This window comes from Sorex araneus, chromosome 1 (genome assembly GCF_027595985.1).
Source record: "Sorex araneus isolate mSorAra2 chromosome 1, mSorAra2.pri, whole genome shotgun sequence".
Classification (NCBI taxonomy): Eukaryota; Metazoa; Chordata; class Mammalia; order Eulipotyphla; family Soricidae; genus Sorex; species Sorex araneus.
Window position 1 is genome coordinate 22,290,417 of NC_073302.1, and position 14,510 is coordinate 22,304,926.

General features: G+C 52.3%; 1 protein-coding gene across 2 annotated transcripts; it reads left to right on the forward strand.

Annotated features, from left to right (window-relative positions):
- Positions 1–1,229: 1,229 nt before the first annotated feature.
- On the forward strand, positions 1,230–13,207 carry SLC46A2 (solute carrier family 46 member 2). Of its 2 annotated transcripts, XM_004600465.2 has the most exons (4): positions 1,230–3,736; positions 5,079–5,162; positions 5,470–5,626; positions 11,860–12,021. In XM_004600465.2, the coding sequence occupies exons 1-4, from the start codon at positions 2,605–2,607 to the stop codon at positions 11,915–11,917; spliced, it is 1,431 nt and encodes a 476-aa protein (XP_004600522.2). In that variant the 5' UTR covers positions 1,230–2,604; the 3' UTR covers positions 11,918–12,021. The 2 variants fall into 2 exon arrangements, with proteins under 2 accessions (XP_004600522.2, XP_054979973.1); XM_055123998.1 differs by lacking the exons at positions 5,079–5,162; positions 5,470–5,626 and having other exon boundaries at positions 11,860–13,207.
- Positions 13,208–14,510: the final 1,303 nt, after the last annotated feature.

The following is a 14,510-nucleotide window of genomic DNA, read 5'->3' on the forward strand; positions in this document are numbered from 1 at the left end:
GGGCCACACCCAGAGGTGCTCAGGGCATCCTCCTGGCTTTGCACTCAGGGATCACTCCTGGCAGGGCTCAGGGGACCATACGCGGGTGCTGGGGATCAAACTAGGATCAGCACATGAAGGCGAGTGCTCTCCCAGCGGTACTATCCCTTCAACCGATTTTATTTTTTGAAAGCTGAAAACGCAGTCCATGTTCACATACACTACATCTTGTGTACTTTTTTTTTTAGGTGGGGGCGCATTTTTAATCTACACCTGCTTTGCTCAGGGCTTATTCTGGTCAGAGCCAGGAGACCATATGCTGTGTGGAAGTTCAAGGGGGAATTCAACCACAGGTGGCTGCATGCAAGCCAGGTGCCTTGCCCACTGTACTATTTCTCTAGCTCAGTTTTCTCGATCCTTTCATTGATCCATGGACACTTACGTTTCCACACCTTGTCTGCTGTGCGAATACAGCAATGCTTTGTGCGGCCAATGAGAGTGGGACTACAGCAAACTCAAATATTGCTACAGTGAAGCAAATAGGATGCAAAGGCAGCCCCCAGAAAGGGAGAAGATAAGTACACATTATGCATTTGCTAAGGAATCTAAATCCAAAATACATAGGGAATTCCTACTCCAGGGGGTCTTTACCAAAAACCCAATTGTAAACAAGGCATTAAAAAAAAAAAACCCTAATTGAAAGCCTACTTGAAAAAATGAGGTGAACAAGCCAAACAAACATTTGTCAAAAAAAGACAAACAGCCAACAGCTATACAAAAATGCATAATTTCACTAATTATACAGTGACTCCAAAACCTCCTATCTGTGTGGACAACTGTTTCAAAAAAAGAAAAAAGTGGAGTGGGAGAGATCATGCAACCCCAACAGCACTTGCCTTGCATTGTGGTAGAGCCGGCTCAATTTCTGGGGCCACAGAGGTCTCCCAGCACCACCAGGAGTGACCCCTGAGCACAGAGCCAAGAGCAAGCCCTGAGCACTGTTGGGTGCACTCCCGCCCCAATAAGCAAATGCAGTTCTTCTTGTCTGGGAGGTGAGTGATTGGAGTCCCTGGATACTTGAGTCAAAACAAAGTAGCCGGGGCTGGAGCAATAGCACAGCGGGTAGGGCGTTTGCCTTGCACACGGCCAACCCGGGTTCGAATCCCAGCATCCCATATGGTCCCCCGAGCACCGCCAGGAGTAATTCCTGAGTGCATGAGCCAGGAGTGACCCCTGTGCATTGCCGGGTGTGACTCAAAAACCAAAAAAAAAAAAAGTAGCCCCCATGGAAAGCTGGTGCGGGGGGAGTGGTGGGGTGGGGAGAACTGGGAGAGAAAACCCCTGTGACTTAGGAACCCTACCTGTGGTCATTTATCCCAGAAACTGAAATCTGGATCCCCAAGACATATCAGCATTCCCGAGATCGCCTTCTTTCCAAGCCTACGCTACCCAGACCTGCACACCCAGTGCTTCCTACGGTTCAGCTGGGTTTTCAGCCCCCGCCTGGCACAGAACCCTAAACTCGCCGCCCACTTAGCCTAACCCTGACTTCCAAGTCCGGCCTGCGAGTTTACTTTTCTTTCTTTCTTTCTTTCTTTCTTTCTTTCTTTCTTTCTTTCTTTCTTTCTTTCTTTCTTTCTTTCTTTCTTTCTTTCTCTTTCTTTCTTTCTTTCTTTCCTTCCTTCTTTCTTTCTTTCTTCCTTCCTTCCTTCCTTCCTTTCTTTCTTTCTTTCTTTCTTTCTTCCTTTCTTTCTTTCTTTCTTTCTTTCTTTCTTTATTTCTTTCTTTCTTTCTTTCTTTCTTTCTTTCTTTCTTTCTTTCTCTCTCGTTCTTGCTTGCTTGCTTGCTTTCCTTTCTTGCTTTCTTTCGTTCTTTCTTTCTTCCCTTTTTGGGTCACACCCGGTGATGCACAGGGGTTACTCCTGGCTCTGCAATCAGGAACCAGTGGTGCTCGGGGACCATATGGGCAGTGGTGCTCGGGGACCATATGGGATGCTGGGAATCGAACCCGGGTCGGCCGAGTGCAAGGCAAAGGCCCTACCCGCTGTGCTATCACTCCAGAGCCTCTGGGACTTTTCTTTGCCTTTTTTTTTTTCTGACTTCCCCAGCGTGGTCTCAATCCCAGGCGTGATGTGGCCGAGGTCCGTGCAAGCCTGGTTCTGCGGCCGCGCTGCCCAGTGCTGCGTGACCGTCGGCGGCAGCGCCAGAGGGTGTGTGTGAGGGGGGGTTGGGGGGAAGCGGGGCCGCGGGGCCCGGTCCAGCCCGGAGGGGACCCTCGCACCCCGCCTCCCCGCGCCCCGCTCCCCGCAGCCCCGACGTCTGGGCCTGCAGCGTCGGTGGGGGCGGGCGCGGGGGCGGGCGCGGGGGCGGGGCGCCGCCTTGCCTGGTCCCAGAAGGAGTGGCCGCGGCGGGGACTGGCTGCTGACACTCGGCGGCTGGACCGGCTGCTGACACCGCGCCACGCGCCCCGGCTCGCGCCTGTCCCGCGCGCACCGGCGCCTGAGCCTTGGCGCGCTCGCCGTCGCGTCCCCCCGGGTAGGTCCCGAGAGAGCCGCCGCCGCCGCCGCCGGGGGAAGCAGCCCCCCACTCCTCCCCGCTGCCGACCCGCCTGCCCCCTTCCTCCCCATGGGTCCCGAGGCCGCGTCCTCGTGGAAGGACCGCCTGTCGCGCCTGCAGGTGAGGACCTGGATCGAGCCGGTGGTGGCGTCCACCCAGGTGGCCGCCTCGCTCTACGACGCGGGGCTGCTCCTGGTGGTGAAGGCGTCCTTCGGGGCGCCCGCCTTCGCCAACCACAGCGCCCCCAGCCCGTCGCCCCGCGGGGCCCTGGAGGACAGCCAGCAGAAAGCCATCTCCAACTTCTACATCATCTACAACCTGGTGGTGGGCCTGACGCCGCTGCTGTCCGCCTACGGGCTGGGCTGGCTCAGCGACCGCTACCACCGCAAGATCTCCATCTGCGTGGCCCTGCTGGGCTTCCTGCTCTCGCGCCTCGGGCTGCTGCTCAAGGTGCTGCTCGACTGGCCCGTGCAGGTGCTGTTCGGCGCCGCGGCGCTCAACGGGCTGTGCGGCGGCTTCTCGGCCTACTGGTCGGGGGTCATGGCCCTGGGCTCGCTGGGCTCCTCGGAGGGCGGCCGCTCTGTGCGCCTCATCCTCATCGACCTCATCCTGGGCCTGGCGGGATTCTGCGGGAGCATCGCTTCCGGTCACCTCTTCAAGCAGATGGCCGGCCACGCGGGCCAGGGCCTGGTGCTGACGGCCTGCAGTGTCAGCTGCGCCATCTTCGCCCTTTTCTACAGCCTCTTCGTGCTGAAGGTCCCCGAGTCAGTGGCCCGGCCCAGCAAGACCCTGGCGGCCGCGGACCCTTTGTCCGGCATGGTTGGCACCTACCGGACCCTAGATCCCGACCAACCGGACAAGAGCAGTGTGGAGGGCCCGCTGCCCTCTCCCGAGAAAGCCCAGCCCAAAAAAGCCATCATTGCGCTGCTGTTTGTGGGGGCCATCATCTATGACCTGGCGGTGGTGGGCACCGTGGACATCATGCCCCTGTTTGTGCTGAGGGCCCCGCTCAGCTGGAACCAGGTCCAGGTGGGCTACGGCCTGGCTGCAGGCTACACCATCTTCATCACCAGCTTCCTGGGCGTGCTGGTCTTCTCCCGCTGCTTCCGGGACACCACCATGATCATCATCGGCATGGTCTCCTTTGGGTCCGGGGCCCTCCTCTTGGCCTTCGTGAAAGAGACGTACATGTTTTATATTGGTGAGTCCGGCATTCTGGGTGAGGCAGGGAAAGGTGGGCTCCCCCGCCCCACATCCCCGGGGTGGATGCTCAGGGTGCTGTGCTCCTGGTGTCCCCCCCCCCCCCGCCACCCCCTGCTCCTGCCTAGCTCAGCAGGAGATTTTTCTCTGGATTGTCCCGTATGCTGTGCTCTCTGGATTGTGTTCTGAAGTGCTCCTAGCTGGAGTCGAGGAGGTCAAGGCAGAGGTGGCCAGGGGTACCTGGAGTCAACAGGAATAGCATGAGATGGAGCAAACGGGATTAAGTTTCTTCTCCCAGGTTTCTATTGGGGGGGGGTAGAGAAGGATACAGGAGACATAACCCAGCAGTGCTCAAGACTTGCTCCTGGCTCTTTGCTCAGGCATCATTGCAGGCAGGGATCAGGGGACCCTCTGTGGTGACAGGGATCAAACCAAAACTGGTTTTATGCCCAGCAGATGCCCTACCCACTGTACTCTCTTCCTAGTCCCCTTTTCCCCAGTTGTCATGGGCTGCAACATTCATTTGCTTCCAAAGTTCCCTAACTTAGCATCCTTTCAAGACTAAGCAAAGGCTTTTTAAAGAAGTGAATTAAAATTCTCCCTAAACACTATTCATGTTTATGAAAAGTGATATTCCCTAGGAAGCTACACGGTTTCCATCTGAAGACACAGTTTGAAGACGCCACCAGCAGAGAGCTGGAGCCCAGCGCCGAGGCAGAGCGCTCTAGCATGCCGGAACGTTCTCCGTTTTATCTTCAATTTGTGCCGCTGGCCCCTGGTGCATTTAAAATGAGGCTAGTGCCACATGCGAAGGGAGTGTCTCATTTTATTTCAATTAAATGGGCACACACAGCTGGTGGCTAACGTATTTGCTGCTACCAGAGGCCAAATCTTGCGGAGATCACACATGCCTCAAAATGCATCTAATGAAACAGCTATGACCTCTTGCCTTAGGTTGGAAGTCAGTTCAATGGGCGCGTGCAAAGGTCAGGGACCCTCTCCCATGTCTCTTGTTTCTGGGTCTGTGTCTCTCCTGGGAGGGGGAGGGGAGCGGGGGCATGGAGAAGTACCTACGGTCCCTTTGGTGACATCAGCATCACTTCCTGATACCACCCATCACCCTTCCTCTGTGTGTCCTGCCACCTGGCAGCTGAGTCCCCTGTGTCTGATCTCCGGAGAGTCTGGGTGGTCCCCGGGGCCACTGAAGGCCATCAGAGGGGCCCCTTATGCAGGGCAAACCCCGCAGAGGAGGTGGGATGAGAGGTTCAAAAAGAGGCACTTGCTTTCTTCTGCTTCACTTCTTGGGCTACAGTGAGGCGCGTGCTTGTGTGATTTCTCTCCAGCTCGGGCGGTCATGCTGTTTGCACTCATCCCCATCACGACCATCCGCTCGGCCATGTCCAAACTCATCAAGGGCTCCTCCTACGGTGAGTGAGAGGGAGTTCTCTGCCGCCCTCTGCCGCGCTCTCCCAGACTTGGCTGGAGGCCCAGGGCTCCCGCCTGCAGAGGATGCCCGAGACCTGAAGTTCCCAAAGCGACCTTGAACCTGCTTGGAACACAACTGGGGTCCAGCCTGGGCAGAGGCATGGAAACAGGATGGTGGGGGCGGGTGTGGGGCAGACACATTGGGAAAGTCAGCCACGGGAAGAGGCAGCAAGACGGACACGGGGAAGGGAGCGGGAGTCTCCCCAGAGACTCGGCAGAACATCTTGCTGACTTGTGTCCTTCCAATAGGAAAGGTGTTTGTCATCCTGCAGCTGTCCCTGGCTCTGACCGGGGTGGTGACCTCCACGGTGTACAACGAGATCTATCAGCTCACCCTGGAGAAGTTCGTGGGCACCTGCTTTGCTCTCTCCTCCTCCCTCTCCTTCCTGGCCATCATCCCGATCGGGTAAGGCAAGAACAGGGTCTGCTGTTTGGGCTGAGGGCCTCGGGGTTTAGTTCAGGAAGACCATCTCCAATGCCTTGTCCGTATCATCCCAAAGCATCACTATTTTCAGCATGTAGGAAGTGAGTACTTTGCAAGTACTTTCACAATCACGATCACGAAATCCCGTTGATCGTCGATTTCTTGAGCGGGCTCAGTAACCTCTCCATTTGTCCTATTCCTTGAGATTTTAGAAGCCTTTCTCCACTTGGTCCTCCCAATGATGCCGCATTGGAGGCTCTTTCAGGGTCAGGGGAATGAGATCCAGCTTGTTACTGGCTTTAGCATATGAATACACCATGGGAAGCTTTTGAGGCTGTCTCATGTGGGCAGGAAACTCTCAGCAGCTTGCTAGTTTCTCCCAGAGGGAGAAGTAGGTTATAAGATAGCGCTTCTGGGAGCTTGCTTTTAGGTCTCTGGATGTTGGCCGTTGGTGGGATTACACACACCTGGGTTCCTCTGCCCGGTACCTTCATGCGTGAGGCTTGTCCGAACGTGTGGAGAGTGGTCTTGAGCATGGCTGTAGCTAGGTTCCCTTTCACAAAGGGAAAAAAAAATCCTGTTATTTGTTCCCCTAAACTAATAATCCAGTAGTCTGGGAATTCCCCAAAGTCACAAGTAATAACAGTGTGTTTCACTGCCCAGCAGTTTGGCAATACGATGTATTTATAGACGCCTCGGACACTTCCTTGTAATACGAGGGTGACCCTGATTAGAAACCCTCTTGAACACACGTGGCCCTTTACTCACTTCTTTAAGGGGAGAGTGATCCCAACTCTCACTTCCTAGTACTTTCTTCCTGAGGCCTCTGGGGGCTTGGCACCTGGCACTTGCTGTTCTCAGTGGCCCTGGAAGTTCATGGCCACTGGGCCGTGTGAGATCCCAAACAGGGCCTTGTAACAATTGCCTTGATCTCTTGGGCGGAACGGTCTCAAGTCTGGGAGGAAGGCTGGAGGAGCCACGGAGAGGCACTCAGTCCTCATCACAACCAACCCCAAGAAACAGTTTGTTCTTCCATTGGCCTTGCCAGAGAAATTGGTGCAAACCACAGATAAGATGTGATTCTGAGAGTACTAGGGGCCACATTCACTCACCACACAGGGAACTGAACCCAGGGCCTCACATATGCTCTACCACCCACCTACATCCCCTGTCTCTAGTAAGCCACATTCTTTTTTTTTTTTCTTTTTGGGTCACACCCGGCGATGTACAGGGGTCACTCCTGCCTCATGCACTCAGGAATCTCCCCTGGCAGTGCTCAGGGGACCATATGGGATGCTGGGATTTGAACCCGGGTCGGCCGCGTGCGAGGCAAACGCCCTACCCGCTGTGTAAGCCACATTCCAAGAGAGCCAAGTAGGCCCAGGAGAGGACTCTAGGGGTAGACACCTACCTAGCATCTCCAAAGCCCTGAGTTTGATCCCTGACTCTGCATGCTGTACTCCCCCTTCCCTCGCCAATATCACCGGATATCTCCCTGATAGTCTCTGAGCCCTGCCAGGCCAGAGCAACAAACCCTGGACCCAGAATGCTGGGAGTGACTCTCGGGTCCCCAAGGACAGCGGGGTGGTGGTGGTGGGGTGCCTATTAAAAGAAAAGAAAAATAATTAAGAAAAACTTTTTTTTTTTTTTTTTGCTTTTTGGGTCTTACCCAGCGGTGCACAGGGGTTAACTCCTGGCTCTGCACTCAGGAATAACTCCTGGCGGTGCTCAGGGGACCATGTGGGATGCTGGGAGTCGAATCCAGGTTGGCCGCGTGCAACGCAAACACCCTACCCACTGTGCTATTGCTCCAGCCCCCAGAAAAGATTTTTTTTCTTAACTTTGATAACATAGTTGACTTGACCCAGAATAGCATTTTGCCATCATTACAAAATTAATCAATCATAAGGTTGTTTATGTTTTTTTTTTCAAACTAAGACTTTGGGATCTGGTATGTATTCTATGCTTATAGGACATATGCGTTAGAGTCTCCATTTAAATATATTTCAATGTCCAGCAGCCAGTGTGGCCAGGCGACAGTGTTAGACAGATCTACTCTGGTTAGGCCCTTTCCCTTTCCGAGAATGTGGCTCTCTGCTGCTGGCCTCTCCTCTACCTATTTGCTAAAGGAGCAGGTTAAATAGAGCCGCAATCAGGTACGAGGTATTTGAGGTAGATTTGCAACTTTTTGTTTGTTTGCTTTGGGGGGACCACACCCAACGGTGCTGGAGTTACTCCTGGCTCTGCACTCAGGAATTACTCCTGGTGGTGCTTGGGGGGGACGTCTGGGGTGTGGGACGTCTGGGTATTGAACCTGGGTCAACCATGTGCAAGGCAAATGCCCTACCCACTGTACTATCGCTCCAGCCCCCTGAGGTAGGTTTGCATTTTTTTTTTAAAAAAAAAAAACCCTGCCTGGTAGCTCCACACATCAGCAACTAAGAGTGTGATAGTAACTATGTCCAAGAGGAAAGAATCGAATGTGGTTGCAAGCAGCAGGAAGTAGATGGTGGCAAAGCCCCTTTCGAATTCTTGCATCACACTATGGGGCTCTGCCTGCTTCTAAAAATGTTCAGCCTCCTGCTTTGCCTTATTTCATGGCGGAGAAAAATGAGCTGAGAGGATCAAACAGTTGGGAGAACGGATACCAGCAGTGGGCCAGTGACTTCTTAGCCCAGCTCTCATTTCCTCAAGGTGAAGGGCTGAGCTAGACCTGTCCCCAGACAGCCCTGACACTCTCTCATCTCAGCCTCCACTGAGCTCGACCTTAGCTTCCACGCTTGCTGCCCGGGGAATCCCAGCTTTTTGGCCAGACGCATCATGGATTATCAGCTCTGCCATTTGGAAGTTCACCAGCACTGTTTCACTGGATTAGGCTGAATTGCCCAAACACGTAAACACAAAGTAAAGAACAACAGGAAACAAGTCTGACAGGTTAATGTGCCCTAGCACTGGAGAGAAACAAATGAAAACAATGAGAACAGAGTGGGTTCCCTTCTCCACTTTCGTGGCTTCGTGTGGGTGCTTTGTCCACACAAGAGACTTTATTCAGGGCACAGGAAACACATGTACTGCCCCCGACCTCTCAGAGTGCACAGTGGACTGTGTGCCATTTCCTGGAATCTTGCCTGATCTATGCAGGGTCTTCATAGTTTTTGTTCGGGGCCACCTCCTGTGGAACTTGGCAGGGATATGCCTGGCTCTGTGCCCAGGAGTGCCCCCTGGTGGTGCTCAGGGGACCATATGCAGTCGTGGGGAATAGACTGGCGTCAGCTACTCCCCTATACTGTCTCTCCAGCCTAGTGTCCGAGCGGCAGAGACTGATCTTGAACCCATCCCCATCCAGTCACTGATGTGCTTCTGTGAATCAGGCACTTAGCAACTACCCCACGTTTTCCTCTGCTCTAGACACTGAGCAGCTCATTCACTGTACATTGGACTCAACTGGAATGAGTCAGAAATGCCTGGTGCCTGAATCCCACCCCCAGCGGTGATTTTGATTCAGCCCAGCTGGGTGCAGCCTGGGCACAGGAATCCTTAAAAGCCCTACCAGACTATTCAAAGGTGGCAACCGACGGGCTGGAGCCATAGTACAGTGGGTAGGGCGTTTGCCTTGCATGCGACAGATCCGGGTTCAATTCCCGGCATTTCGTATGGTCCCCCCAATACCGCCAGGAGTAATTTCTGAGCGCAGAACCAGTAGTAACCCCTGAGCATCGAGGGGTGTGACCCAAAAAGCAAAAAAACAAAAAAACAAAAAACAAAGGTGCAACCAAGACTGAGAGAGAAAAAAAAAGGAATGTTTCCATTCCCTGACCCTTCCTGAAGCTCACTAAGTAAATGGGGTCCTGGAAAGGTCTTAGAATTGGAAAAGGTCAGTATTGAATGAACCCAGGCAGGCTCTTGCCCTTCTGCCTGGCACTGGGCATGAACCAACGTTGGGTACTTTGTGGCTACTGCTCCTCTTCCCTTTGAGCACTCACTGCTCTTCTGAAATCTCCCTGCCAGAAATGACCGCTGATCTGACACCCACTCTTGCCCCTGCTCCTCTGTAGCTGTCCCCTTGCCAGGCGTGCATGGCCTCCCCTCCCATTCCTCTTCCCACCACCATCCTGCTTCCTCACCCAGCTCTTCTCACCTTGACTCCTCCAGAGCTGACTATCCTGTGACACGCTCACAGTCCTCATCTCACGGGACTTCCCCGTGGCCCCCACACTGTCCCTCTCCTTGGGGAAGCATCAGTTCCTGGCATTCAGCTTTCCCAGCTCCTTCTTGTCCTGGTCCCACCCAAGTCCCTCCCCCTCCCCCCAACTGCTCTATAGACCTTCAAATGGAAGAATTCTTTAGACTCTGCTCTGCATGATCTTTACGCCAGATTCTCTCTCTAAACAGTCTAAAATATTATTCAAAATAAATTACCATTGAAATGTCCCCAAACTGGGTTCTTAAAGTTCTCTTGAGCCTGCCCCCCGCCCCTTCAGATGTCCCCTTCTGATTACAGGGCATCCTTGTCATCCAGGGTAGACAGCCACAATGTCCCTCCCCTTCATCATCTTCTCCCACCTGTAAACCACCAGGACTCCACCTCCATTACCTCCTTTCCTTATGTCTTAACTCCGGTCACCTCTAATCCAAAACATCCCGTGACCCAATTAGCCCCGGAACCAGTCTACCACACCCACTCTTTCCCCCCTCCCACCTTCTCTCCACTGGATGGCCAGAGCCATTTCCCATGACTCACATCATCTCCTCCCCAGAGGACCTCTATTGCACTGAAAGAAAAAAACTGCAGGGCCAGAGAACAGTGGGAAGGGTGCTTGTCTTGCATGCAGCCAAGCTGAGTTCAAACCCTGGCATCCCATATAGCTCCCCCCGAGCCCTATCGAGTGTGATTCCTGAGCACAGAGCCAGGAGTAACCCTTTAGCATTGCTGGATATACCCCTTTCCACCAAACACAAACAACAGAAGAATTAGAAAGAGAAAACTCCATTGTCTTACCATGAACCCCAAAGCCCTGCATTATCTAACCTTGTCAACCTCTCCAACCTCCTCCTCCTGCCTCTGACCCAGTCCAGGCTCAGCCCAGTAACCTCCCCTCATCCTCTCCCCCTTCCTCACCTACACTTCCCCTTTAGCCCAACTAATCATGTTCTTAACCAAATACCATTTCCTCCCATTGGATTTGGAAGAATCCCCATCCATCCTAAACTAGATCGTTCTATTATTTGCCACCATCGTTTTCTATACTTCTCCTGCATAACTTGCTGGTGGATTATGGATTGATGATTTCAGTGTACTCTAGGCAACCCCAAAGCAGAGCCATGCCCGTTTGACTCACCAGATCATATCGGATGCTCCACAGGGAGGCATACCCAAAGTACCCAAGAGTGTTGTTTACAGGCATTCATTGTTACAGGAAGGGTCTGGAGGAAGGCGGGGTATCTAGTAGCCCACACAGCTAATCCTCCACAGCTACCTGTTGAGTGACCACAAAGCCAGGGACTGGCCATCCCAAGGCGGGGCCACAGGAAAAAACTGTGGGGGGTCCAGTTGTGGAGTCATGTGATCATCAGACCGCCTCTAAGTTTTGCCTCTGCTCTTGCCAGCTTTGTAATATAATGGGTTTTGCTTCAGGGGCAGTAATTGTCCCTCCCTAGAACAACGTAGGGTTGGGGGAAGTTGGGAAATCTCTGTTTGGAAGTTTCCACAAGCTCCAGAGCTTGTCAGCAGGAAGAACTGTGCTAACTGCACTAAGCCTGAGCTTCCTGGGGCTCAAAGGGGTGAGGAAACGGAAGTGCAAGTGGGTGAGAACACAGAGAGGGCACCAAGGTTGGAAGACTTGCCATAGGTCGGTCACACAGCTCTCCAATCTCAACTCATGGTTGCTACTTCCGGAGCATCCTCCATCCACAAGTATTTTCAAGCTCTGTGATGATGATGTATGCATGACCTCAAAAGGGCTAGGGCAAGTGTGGGATTTAGACCATTTTGATCTTGAGATCTGCGTGGGAGGTCACCGGTCAGACAGAAGTGAGAGGGAGCGTTTCCGGGCACGTGACCACGTCTCCTCACTCAGCAGCACTTTCCGAGGCCGCGTGGGTGGAGCCTCTGTGTCAGTGGTAAGGAAGTGATGAGAGTCCTCTCCGCCAGGCAGGGAGGGAAAAGGCTCCCCCTCACTGGTTCCCTGGCAGTTTTCTACTGTTCCTTCTTACAGCCTGGTGGCCTATAAGCAAGCGTCGTGGCTGCAGTTCGGAAACGTTGCAGAGAAGTGAAGGCGCGGAAAACTCCACCAAAGCCCAGGCTCCCTCGAGGACGACGGAAGAGACCAAGCCACCCCACGACCCAAGAAACCTGAGTTCCAGAAAAGAGCTGCTCTGGCTCGGGGTCGTGGGTAGGGAGGGAAAAGCACTTTCCGGGTGATGGAAGAGCTTCTTCAGCTTTCTGACATCCATGGGGGGCAGGGCCGGGCTCTCTGGACCGCAGAGCATGTACTCTCGAGGGTTCCACGGGACCACCTGTATAAGATGCCCTAAGGGGCTGCAGAGGGCCCCCTTTTTGTCCAGGAACTGTCCTGGAGGGCTTCCTAGAAAGCCCACTCGTCTTCTGGGTGCTATGACGGGAGTCCCATTGGAGAACCCACATGACTCTCGGGTGAAGTGTCCCCAAGGGCCCCCAAAACCTGCATCATCTGACCTTGCCCATCACTCCAAACACACGCACCTGTTGTTTTTTTTTCAGTCTGAGGGAAATGTGGAGGCTTTTTCTAAGAACAGCCAACAAGGAATATCTGTCTTTTAAAAATTAAAATTTGGGGGGTTGGGGGAGTTAGCCTCATGCCCTGAGTCCTTCTTCTTCTTCTTCTTTTTTTTATCTGTGAACACCAAACAGAGATTTGGAGCTCAGGCTCTTGGCTTCAGGATAATGTAGTTGTAACTGTTGCTTGTAAGAAGCAAGTATCCAAAGCTTTCTCCCATGGATCAGGACATGGAATCCTCGTAGGCAACTTTCCCAAGTGGGTGGTGTAAAGGGTGCAGGGAGGGACACTAAAAGTGATTCTAACTGAAACACTTATTTTTTTGTATCGCCTGTTTTACTTGCAGACATCACAGTGGCCTCGCCACCTAATAAAATCATCATTCATAGTAAATGTGTGCATTGTTCTTTCCCAGGCCAGCGTCCCTCAGTCACCACAGACGTGGCCTTTGTAAGCTGGGTCGAAAGCATGAAACAGAGCATGCCTGGAACACTCAGCGCCTTTGGGCTCAGACGGGATTCACTCATCCCCTCCGTGGGGAAGGTCAGAACTGAAGGAGACACCCTCTGAGGGTCGGCCCCAGGCGAGGAGCAGAAATAGGTAGAGTGTGAGCTGGGAGTGCCCGTCCCTGAGCTGCACTGGCTCGAGGAGGGAACTGAGGGAAGAGCAGCGTGAGATATTCTAATAGAGACTAACCTTGAGAATGGAGGTAGTGGAGGCAGAAGAATTGCACTCAGAAAAGACCTAGAGATGAAAATATCCCTAGGGAAGGGCTGGAGCAATAGCACAGCGGGTAGGGTGTTCGATTCCCAGCATCCCATATGGTCCCCCGAGCACTGCCAGGAGTAATTCCTGAGTGAAGAGCCAGGAGTAACCCCTGAGCCTCACCGGGTGTGACCCAAAAAAGAAAATATCCCTAGGGAGGTTGAATGTGAAGAAAGCACAAAGGGAGGGAGGGGGAGAGAGAGGTGTCAAGCAGGACCAGCTTGTGAGAGGAAAGAGCAGAAAGAAGGAACAAGTCAAAATAGAGCCTCATTGTTTTCTTCACTGTGCTTTACTTGCTCAGTTTAGGGACCACACCCTACGGCGCTCAGGGATTATTTCCAACTCAGCAGACACTGGGGTACTTTGTCTACAATATTGCTAGCTCTTCAGAAAAGTTTTCACCTCCTCTCAAAGCTGTAATTCCAAAGTTCAGAGATATGACTTGTCTCAGGACACATGGCTGAAAATTCTGGGGTTTGACCCCAAACCTTTCCTTCTTAACCCACTGCACCTTTTAGGATGCTATCTGCTCTTGAGAAGTTTGGTCACAGTCTGTCTCTAGTCCATTGCTGTCACTGGGTAATCTTAAACAAGCACTCTAACACATTCTAGCATTCTAATGCAGTGTCCTTCGTTCTTTTTATACATCCAGATTGGGACCTTCACTGACCAAGGCATTAGATAAGTGGTTTCCAACCTCTCTGGCACTACTGACCTTTGTAAGGTCACTAAAACACCTGTTTTAATGAATCACAGACTATTCTATAAAAGAAAGAAGAATAGAATGAATTCTTCTTTCTTTGCAGAATAAAAACCAAAAAAAAAAAAAAAAAAAAACCAATAACCAGGCAAATTAGGAGATGCCTAGTCCTGACTCGGAATATTATGTTGTATTTTGCTAAGATGTAGGGTAGGAGTAAATTTTTCCTATACGCTACCTGGGTTGTTAGGGTCTACCAAATCATTGTACTCAAATTAATTCCAACTTCTAAGATGTGAGAGGGATTGGAGATAAACCTGTAAAGCAGTGAAAAAGTATAAAAATAGTTCAAGTATGTCTTCCTCTTGTGCTGTATATCCTGGTTCTTGAAGGCAAATCGATATGTGTGTATACATGCATATATACATATATATATGTAATCATATATATATAATCACACAGGCAATGTTCAGGGGTTAATACTGACCATGCACTGAGATTACTCCTGGAGGTTCCCAGGGGACCATGTGGGATGTTCAGGACCAAACCTGGGTCGGCTGTGTGCAAAGCAAATGCCCAACCGGCTATACTATCACTCCAGCCCCCAACAGACATCTTTTTAAGCAAATAAGCAGCAGACTAGAGC